Source organism: Osmia lignaria, unplaced genomic scaffold, assembly GCF_051020975.1.
Source record: "Osmia lignaria lignaria isolate PbOS001 unplaced genomic scaffold, iyOsmLign1 scaffold0040, whole genome shotgun sequence".
NCBI lineage: Eukaryota > Metazoa > Arthropoda > Insecta > Hymenoptera > Megachilidae > Osmia > Osmia lignaria.
The window spans coordinates 145,001-156,146 of record NW_027478181.1 but is presented as its reverse complement, the minus strand read 5'-3'; the positions used below and the strand labels follow the sequence as shown (position 1 = coordinate 156,146).

The window sequence follows — 11,146 nt, the reverse complement described above, 5'->3', positions numbered from 1 at the left end:
TTTATTTCGAGCGCACTTTCTAAGTTTATTTAGTTCCTCGGTCCACCAGGGAACCGCTTTATTACTGTTCTTCCTGATCGGTATTGACTCCTTACAAACCTCCGTTAATATCTTATTTAAGTTTTTTATAAGTTCCTTTATGCTCCATTTATAGGCACTGTTAATATAATCACTATTTAACTTTTGGCTTATTAGTTGCGAAAATTTGTCCCAATTTGCTGCCTTCATGTTAAAGGCTGCACTTGCAATATGCAATCGCTCCACTCTATCTTGGAATTTCATCTTAAAGGTAATCAAATTATGATCACTTATTGACATCTCTTGTACCTCCCAAGCGGTGACTAGATTTGCCATAGCTTCACTAACCAGTGTAACGTCAATGTTGGATGCATGTCTTGAATTCGAGAAAGTTGTGAGGCTACTAGGTCTGTTTAGAATCTTAAAGTTATTACTTAATATGAATTCTTCCAGAATTCTTCCTCTTTCGTTTGTTTCATTCGAATACCAGGCCAAGGACCTGGCGTTGGCATCCATGCAGATTATCACCCTGGTCGGATCCACCGTTGACAAAACTTTGTCCAGTTCAGATATAAATCCTTCCATCGGCAGTGAGAATTGACAATACAAATTAATTACATAAAATTGATGATACTTTGTTTGAACATGAAAACACATAATGTGTTCCGTATCATATTTCGAAATTTGGAATACCTCTATGTTCTCTGTACATACCGCTGCTCCTACCCAAGGGTAAGTAGCTTTGGGTGTTAAAACGTCAAGAGACGCAGATTTAAATCCTTTAACATGGTTCTTATACGCATATGGCTCTTGCATACAGAGAATATCAAGTTTCCCCGCACTTATGATTTGCCTCAAATCAGCAGTCGCTGCCATAGATCTCTGTAAGTTGATTTGACCGATCTTTAGGTCCAGTTTATTCTATTTCTATATAGATCAATTTGCCGCTGCAGCTCAGGGCAAAGTTTGTTTGTAACACTATGGTTTGTGTCCTTTCTTTTCGTGCGGATACAATTTATACACTGCGGCTTATCCTTTCTAGGACAATCCTTCCTTTCGTGTTCGGTATTGCCACAATTTTCACAGCATTGCTGTTTTGCCTGACAAAATTTTGCTATATGCCCATATCCTTGACATTTATAGCAACGCATAGCGTTTAGATATTCCTTTAGCTTATATATCCTCCAGAACATATACACTTTCCTTGACAACATCAGTGCGCTATACTCCTTAGCTGGTAGTTGGACTATCCAATTTACTCTACTCTCATTTTTAGTTTTAAAACAATGACGAAAGTCTATACTCCTTTTCAATTTTTCAGCATACTCGTCGTCTCTAACTTCCAGATTCTTGAAAATCAGATCTTCTTTCAACTCGTCTGCTTTATACTCCTTTTCAACGTCATATATAATTATACTGGGATTAATTTTCTTAGGCTCTGCAGTTTTTAAACCAACTTCCTTAAATTTCGAATTTTTTATAATTTCAATATCACGTTTGTCTTTAACCTCAACCACAACGCCTTTATTTCTCAATTGCCTTACTTGTTTAATTCTTATTTGAGATCTGTTTTTCTTTAGAACTTCTGTTACTTTAGCTTTAATTTCATCATTAGATCTAGGGTCATTTTCATTTTCAGGTTTAATTATCAATACTTCATGCTTCTCTTTTACTGTTTCAGGTTTCAGATGTGCGCCAGCAGGAGCTACTCCGCCAGCTACCACCTGAGCGTAAGTATTTACTGGCTTGGTACAATGTAATTCCCGTGTGGCTGATAACCTTTCAACTTTCATTATTTCTGCTAGGAGCGCTGCTTCCAAGGACGCCCATTTATCCAAAATGATTTTAACTGCAGCCTTGGTCACCTTATTTGCTTCATTGAACAGAAAAGCCTCCAGTTCCTTCCTCTCGGCCCTTATATTTTCCAGTGACAACCTTTCGGGCTCAACAGTAAGATCAGAATCCTGCTCTTTATCTTCTACCACTTTTCTTCTTTTAACACTTCCACCGGTCTCTTTAATGTCGGAATCCGCAGATCTCACAGAGGAGACAGAGCTAGTTCTACTCAATGATACACACAAAATTCCTTTTTTCCTACTTCTACACTCCTCCTCCACGTCCATCATAGAAAGTTTAGTTTGTTTAGGGTTTATTTGATCACAACTCATAACTGGTCCCACGAGTACGGTGGAAAGGATGTCGACCCGAGCAGAGCCACCATTACCCGAGCAAGGCATAATACTACCGGAGGTCGCCAGGTATCCGGAGTGTGGCAGCTCATGGCTGATGCGCCCACCAGCCACGCACCAGTGCAAGACTGATACGCACCCTCTTCGTCGCGCCATAACTTGGGGTTAGGGATTTTTTATAGAGGTTGTCATCCTCGCGGTCCAGCCGGTTAAGGCGAGACCCCCGTTCCTGTGAAACATGACCACAGGCTTACGGTATACTACGAGCTCGGGCACCCCGGGGTCGCTAAAACCCGTACTGCGGCCGGTTTCAAGCAAACCGCAGCCCCTGGGGGGAGTAGATAGGGACAGTTTATTGTGAATCCGGCCGTCCGAAGACAAGCGCGGATATGCCACCTCACCCGATCGGGTATATGCAACTTAACCATCCACTCCCCAGCAACCACCACCACCCAGGTCACAGCGATTGGAAGAACTGTCAAACTCATATTTTTCAAATCATCGTTATCGGGTACGGAAGATCCAACACTTGACTCTTTGTCGGCGTAAGGAATTTTGCTATAGGACGCGTCTACTTTATCAAGCTTACCTGACTGGTAATGATTCACCAACCAGGCGCTTAACGTCCACTACTTTTCCCAACAGCGCGCGGTAACCCATCTTTCTGGGTGCCCGTGCCCACTTAGCTTGACTTCGGTGATCTGACGGGTACCGGTATGTCCCAAGTGGCTAAGCCGTTGGTAGTAGATAGGGACAGTTTATTGTGAATCCGGCCGTCCGAGGACAAGCGCGGATATGCCACCTCACCCGATCGGGTATATGCAACTTAACCATCCACTCCCCAGCAACCACCACCACCCAGGTCACAGCGATTGGAAGAACTGTCAAACTCATATTTTTCAAATCATCGTTATCGGGTACGGAAGATCCAACACTTGACTCTTTGTCGGCGTAAGGAATTTTGCTATAGGACGCGTCTACTTTATCAAGCTTACCTGACTGGTAATAATTCACCAACCAGGCGCTTAACGTCCACCTCTTTTACCAACAGCGCGCGGTAACCCATCTTTCTGGGTGCCCGTGCCCACTTAGCTTGACTTCGGTGATCTGACGGGTACCGGTATGTCCCAAGTGGCTAAGCCGTTGGTGACTTCGGTGATCTGACGGGTACAGTAGATAGGGACAGAAGGGAATCTCGTTAATCCATTCATGCGCGTCACTAATTAGATGACGAGGCATTTGGCTAGTAACATAGTTTATTAACATAAACATATTGTCCATGATTCCGCATGGATACGGTTACAATGCAATAATAGATAAAAGATAGGAAATTAGAATATAAATGGTATTTAAGAAAAAGACAAAAGAAAATAGGAAATATGAAAGAGAAAACAAAAAGATGGACAAGTAGTATGAATAAGAGAAGAACAAAGAAAACGATAATAATAATATATAAAGAAAGAAAAGAAAAAAGAAAAACCCATATCTGATGTCCGATATAATTCGTAAGTTTAGCACATACTATTGAACGATTGAAATGAGACAACGTTATGGTTTATATATACAAACTAGCTTCGTCGTCATCAGAGAATTTCGCTATTTGGGTATGTAAGTAATAATGTACTAATTGAACCATATTTTACATTATTTGTAGTTTGTCTAACTATTGACGATAAATGAATTCACTTATTTTCTACGCAGATGCGGCGCCGGAGGAGTGTACAACTAACGGATGTATGACTAATAGAAATCTGTCTGGTAGGTATGTAACGAGTGAGTGTGTGACAGGTAGGAGTAATGAAGGTAGGTATGCAGCAGGTAAGTATAACGGGTAGTGCAGAACAAATAGGTATGTGACAAGGAAGTCTGTAACACGTAGGTAAGTATGTCAGGTAAGTATAAAGTAGGTAAGTATATATCGGCTATATATATGTCTGGTAGGAATATAACTGGTGAGTATGACAAATGAGTGTATAACAGGTGAGTATATAACAGGTACGTAGCGTAGTATACATAATAATTCAGTAGGTAACTAGATAAGTAGACTAATATAATGGCTCATTTCTTCTTTGTTTTATTTTTAGCTTTCTGTAGGAGCTCCTCTTCTCCTGAATGGCCAAATGTGATGCATCTGTACTGTTGTCATTTTGTTAAACTTGACAAAATTCATATATGAACCAAATAAAACTCTGGTAGTGATTCCTCGCATACAATTTTTGGTTACACCTAAGACCCTGAGGGCTTCGTAAGATTTCTTGGACCAGATGCCTCTCCATGAAATGGTAATAGTACTGACATTGATATTGCTTACTGGGATGTTAAAGTTGTTTGCGACATAATTAATAACATCTCTGTTTGATCCATAGTAATTTTTCTTTCTTTCATGCGCATCATTAAGGTCTCTATAACCTGATACTATTTGCGTATCGATGATAAATGCATTGTTCTCCTTAACGATTACTATATCGGGTTTTCTGTTTCCTTCAGAGGTTTGTATTATCGGTTCTTCCACTACTGTGTATCCATGATTATTAAAGACTTTTATTATATTTTTAGATACCGCATTGTGACGCAAGATTCTGCCTCCATGGGTTCTGTGGCATTCCTGAATTACGTGGGCCGTGGTCTCCGGAACGTTGCAACCAGCTCTACATTGAACATCTTGGTGGATGCGACGATGACCTCTAGTAGTACGCATTCTGGTAGGTAGTGCATTTATTCGCACCTTGTGATATTTTATCCAATCAGCAGCAGGGATAGCTAGTCTTTGATCCATAACCCAGCTCGTAGACGGGACTACCTTAGATGATTCTCTTAATTCCCAACCATCAACGTGCCTATATAACACTTCACTCCATTTATCATCTTCACCATCATGTAGTCGAGCCCATCGTAGTTGTCTAGAACAGTAGCTGGTCTGAGATATTTCTCTTACGAATCGCAAAGAAGAATTACGTAGGTTTGTTATTCTTTTAACTTTTAAAGCTGGTATTTTCGTATAGAGCGACATTATGCCGAGACCACCATCTTTGATTTTGGTATGAAAATATGCAATGGGTACATCATTCGGTAGGTGTAACCATTGTCGTACAAATTTTCTGGTTAATCGGTCTAGTTTTTGAAGGTAGCCATAGTTGACCTTACCCAGAACTAGCGAGTATAATAGTCGAGGTAATAAATAGATTCTTAATAGTAATAACCTTTGTTGGGGTTTTAAAGGTGCCTTCGTTATTTTTAGCAGGTATTCCTCGAGAGGGAATCGATATGGTGCTATCCCACGAGATGAAAAGGTTACTCCAAGGTGTATCCAGGTGTCGGTAACTCTGATTTGCGGTAAGTACTCGTTATTATTATAAAATTGTGGTTCTTCAATAATTTTAATCTTTCTTTCTTTGCCTGAGGGTATATATGATATACATTTGCATTTACTCGGCGATAGGAGAAGTCCATGTTTTGAGGCTTCTTCCGATATCAGATCAATTATAGTTTGCAATCCCCCTCTTGTACTAGCGAACAACACAAGGTCATCAGCGAACGCCAGGGCATTTAGAATGATTTTTTTATATTCAAATCCAATGTATGAAGGCAGCTTATTCAATATTTCATCCATAATTATATTAAAAATAATCGATGATAGGGGGTCACCTTGTCTGACACCTCTTCCAGGTTTAATAATTTCTGACTGCTCGCCATCTATTTCAATACACATCTCTGAGTTATCATATATATATTTAATATATTCAATAAGTTTCGAGGGTAGACCTTTATTGCGTAGCGACCGGATAATTGAGTGGTGCGATACAGAATCAAATGCTTTTTTAATATCAAGGAATGCCATATGCAATTGTTTATTATCATGTCGCGCGATATCAATCACGGAGGCTAGTGAGTACACTATTTCTGCCGCTCCATCTGCTCGGATAAAACCTCGTTGACGTTCGTCGTGTCCAATTTCTAAACTAATCCTATTCGCTAGGATTTTGTGGAAATGTCTAATAATAATGGATGAGATAGAAATAGGCCTATAATTAGATGGATTCTGCCAATCATCATTTTTCGGAATAAGAACGGTTCGGGCTCTTGTCCATAGTTTCGGAGCTTTTCCAGAGGATAAAAGTACATTCATAATGATTGCTTTGATGTTATTGCTAACTTTGTTCCACCAATCGGTAGGAGACAGCCCGTCCGCACCATGCGCTGATTGAATAGGTGGCTTAAAACGTATAACTTCATCTATAGTAATAGGGCTCAACGTCCCCGTATCTAGTTCCTCGATTTCAAATAATTGTTCGTTAAAACTACAACTTTGCTCTTCAATAATAGGCTTCCAATATTCTACTTGAGTATTCAAAGGCAGATGCTGTGTATTGTCAATACCGTCATCTAAAATAATCGTTGCGACCTTGGTTGCATTAGTTCTCCATGTCTGTTGAATTCTGGAATAATCGTGTCGTCTTTTTTGTTTATTAGATAGATTACTTGCATTTTGTTGATAGGTATTAATTACTTCTTTTTCTTTCTTCTTAGATACACCAAAGTTCTTTTCGAACCACAAGGATAAGTGACTACAGGGATCTCTACCTTGTCTCACATCTTCAACGGCGTATCCGAGAACAAATCGTGCTGGGTCATCGCAAGCTGATGATCTTAGAAATCTTAATGCTTCACTGATCCATGAAAGACTATTGTCGGATTCGGTTATTGCATGGTGAGTATTAGAGTTATTACTACTATCCGCAACTGCATCGAAATTATAATTAGAATGTAAGTTAACGTTAAAATATAAATTATTGTGTCGGTCTATGGTTTCTTGCATTTGTGTCGTGGAATTACGCGTATCTTCATTAGTTACTTCTTGTTCTCGTATGCTTTCTCTACATTGTCTTACGGTAAGTTTGTACTTTTCTGTTTTACGCAACGCTTTAATTGACTCTTGAGTCCGCGGTGGGTCTAATTTAACAGTTTCCAATAAATATTCATTGATTTTTGTACGCATAGCATTCGGAGCATTGACCTCGGCTTCCGCCAATCGATTTAAATCCTCTAGTTGCCACCTTGGTTTTCTTCTAGAAATGTTAATATTACTATTAGCCTCTTGTACATGAGCAGATGATTTGTGTACTCCGAGACCTCTGAATGAGTTAAATGTACGATTACAGTATTCGCAATAAAATTGATTACATCCAGCAGCAGTGACTGATGACGCCGAAATCGAAGGGCGAGTAGAATTATTCTGGCTATCAGAGATAGGTAAATTTACAAGATTAGGTAAAAGTGACTCGACAGGTCCACTGGACGGAGGCATGGTGACGCCTTCGTGATAATTAGAGATTGAGACATATTGATTACCAGTGGAATGTGCCTCATTTGAGGCTAGAGGACTACTTATTCTTCTATCGCAAGATGGAACTTCGCGACCGGGTTGTATGAATATAGGGCTCAGAGGGACCTCGTTAGGTACCGGTAGGTTGTCAAGCCCCCCCTCTGAGCCCTGGTTGTAACTATTACTCATGGCTGGTCGTCTCCGTAATCAATGCTCCGTGTGAGTTCTTCCATTCTTTTTAAAATGACTGGACACTTTCGAAAATCAAGTGCAGAATGTATAACATCATCATAACCCAATTTATCGCAGTTTACACATTTAGGTTTCGTTTTATTCTCACATTTGCGCGTATCATGTTTGTCAGCACAGTGTCCACAGGTTGGAGAATCGGTAGTACAATTTTTCGCTGTATGATTAAACTTTAAACATTTATAACATTGTAAAACACTAATATAATCCTCAATTCTACACGAATCATAGCCAAGATAAACTCTACCATGCGATAATAGTTTTTTTCTGATTTCCGGTGAAACTTCAATAATCAAATTCTTTTGTTTCTTTTCGCCTCTAATGAGTTCCACTATTGGTTTGATTTCAGGATTCTCAATACCTATGGACTCTGCGATGACTTTCGGTACATCGTTCATAGAGATATTTGATGGTAAGTTTTTAATTAGTAATCTAGGACGAAGCTTCTGTCGTGTTCTAATCATTAAACCAGCCTCTTTAAGTTTAGGTGAGTTACGTAATTTGTCTAAATCAACAGAATTTGCGATAATTTTAACTGATGACATACCCACAGTGAACAGATGATCGACTTTCAAGTCATATTCAACAGGATTGACGGAATTTTTTAGGACTCTTTTAACTTCAGAGGCTGATTTAAAATTTTTGACTTTCTCCGGAAGAGGACTGATTAAGAATTCTATCGATTGTTTATTCCGTGGCGTTATTTCTCTATTTTTCAAATACGGTGCGCTTTTATTCGTAATTGATGCATATGAGGGTTTTGCTGATTGAATGGAATCTTTTACAACTTTCTGTACTTCGTGAACGGCTTCCTTGACCTCATTGGAGACTACATTCTTAATATTACTTTGAATATTTTCTTTCATCATGTCGTTCGATTTTACTACATTTTCAATACTCAGACTAACAGTTTCATATAATTCTTTTTGAACCGTCGCTTTAATATCGTTAATAATATTATCTTTCATTTTCACTAGCTTATCGTCTATATTCTTGTTTATATCTGTAATATTATGTAATGAATTATCTTCATCTTTGGCTTTCAAAAACACGCTTTTAAGAGTTGAGAGTTCTGTCCATTTGGCCGCGACTTCGATGTATGCTCTGGTTACTTTCTTATAAAAATGATGCAAACAATTGATTGCTTCCTCGACCGCTTGAGTTCTCGCTTTAGATTCCTTGCTTGGTTGGGATACCGTAATATTGTAAAGATGTCCTCTAACTTCTTCGTCAAATTCCTCAAAATCAGCAATCTCGATCGGCAGTTTCTCTCGGGTTGCTGCTGAGGAAACTGCTTTATCTGCGATTTCTGCTGGTGATAGGCTGGGAGAGGATAACGCTCTCCTCTTCGTACCCTTGGGTACAGTAGGTGTTTCATCAGAATCATCCATTGTACATCTTAATATTAAATCTACAACAAATTAACAGAATTAGTTTATGAAAATACAAAAATTATATATACGATAACTTATTTTGAGAGAATATATCCTATCTTAGTCGAGATAACAATATTATAACTTAATCAAACTGAAGTGTGTGATTTTGATGATCACATTCCATATTCTTGTTTTACGGACACCAGGTATGTTGTTAATGTTTACGCCGCTTGCTAATTTGGATGACTGCAGTATTCAGGTAGTCCTTTTTGCCGTGTTTCATGTAAAAATATAATATTCATAAGTCTTAACAGGTATAACTGATTAAGATATTCTTATTTTCTGCTCTATTTTACGTAATAATACATTCCAGAACTCATAGATTAAGTACAATAGTGACTAATAGGCTAATTCACTAATTGCTAACTAATATATTTGATATTACGCTAAGAGTATTAACTTTCCTAATTATTTCTTTCCAGGTCACCCGGTAGATCGAATAAGGTGAACAACCGTCTGCGTGCGCAGGCAGGAATCGTCGTTTGTCTATCTTCGCTGCTCAGCTTGGCGATGTTACAAGTTATCCACCTCGTATCTTACAGTTGAAATATCTCCGCACTCCTGTAATAATACATTATAAATAATATGGGAGCTTAAACTATAGACTTGAACCTTTTATGGAAAAATAGTAAAAGTTCTGGGAAAAATCGCTGTCAAAAATTTTTAATTTCTTGGGCCCCTTTAAGCACCCTAACAACACGATCCTCAGCGTGCCCCGTAAACGTCTTTTTCTTCGTACGGCCCTGAGGCTCACCAAGATGGCGGTCTTCTTTTTCGAGCACGTGTTAAATGTTTAATTGCTTATTTATTCAGTTTCTAGGAGGAGTACAGCCACGTGTAATACACCAAACTGCTCACAAAAATTTTTAGATCAATATTTATATGCACTTTATACACTTTCAATAATATAACACAATTAAATTGTTTGCAGAGAATCACAGCATGTCAACACGTGGCCGAAGGTCTCGCTAGCACATTATTCACACATTTATTAGTTGTTTCAGTGTATTTTCACTCAACTGGAGTATATCACTAGTTTCTAATATCTTAGTATGATGCACTGATCCACATTTTTGCACATAATTTCCACTTTTTACTCACTATAACAGCACTTGAACACGGAGCGATCGACAAGCGTGTCAGTCCGCCATTAAGAGAGTCATAGTTACTCCCGCCGTTTACCCGCGCTTTTTTTTTTGAATTTCTTCACGTTGACATTCAGAGCACTGGGCAGAAATCACATTGCGTCATCACCCGTGAGGGCCATCGCAATGCTTTGTTTTAATTAGACAGTCGGATTCCCCTAGTCCGTGCCAGTTCTGAGCTAAGCGTTGAATGGCGGCCGAAGAAGCGACCACGACGGCGTTAACCGCCACGGAAGCCTCGCAGCAAGGAAGATCCGCGGGAGGCCAAGGCACGGGACCGAGCTCGGATCCCGGGACGCGACCGAAGTCGCCAACCGTTCACCTCGCCCAGGCCCGGCACGTCAGCCAGACCCGCTTCCCGACCAAGCCCGACACGCCCCGCTCCTCAGAGCCAATCCTTATTCCGAAGTTACGGATCCAATTTGCCGACTTCCCTTACCTACATTAATCTATCGACTAGAGGCTCTTCACCTTGGAGACCTGCTGCGGATATGGGTACGAACCGGCGCGACACCTCCACGTGGCCCTCTCCTGGATTTTCAAGGTCCGAGGGGAAGATCCAGACACCGCCGCAACTGCGGTGCTCTTCGCGTTCCAAACCCTATCTCCCTGCTAGAGGTTTCCAGGGAACTCGAACGCTTATACAGAAAAGAAAACTCTTCCCAGATCTCCCGACGGCGTCTCCAGGTCATTTTGGGTTACCCCGACGAACACTCTTACGAGGGCCCGAATGGTATGCGGTTCCGCTGCCGGGTTCCGGAATAGGAACCGGATTCCCTTTCGCCC

At 40.0% G+C, this 11,146-nt stretch overlaps 1 protein-coding gene across 1 annotated transcript; it reads right to left on the bottom strand.

Moving 5' to 3' along the window:
- Positions 1-7,591: 7,591 nt before the first annotated feature.
- LOC143306887 (uncharacterized) lies at positions 7,592-10,109 on the bottom strand. Its single transcript, XM_076693126.1, has one exon. It carries the CDS (start codon positions 9,168-9,170, stop codon positions 7,716-7,718), a length of 1,455 nt encoding a protein of 484 aa, XP_076549241.1. The 5' UTR covers positions 9,171-10,109; the 3' UTR covers positions 7,592-7,715.
- Positions 10,110-11,146: the final 1,037 nt, after the last annotated feature.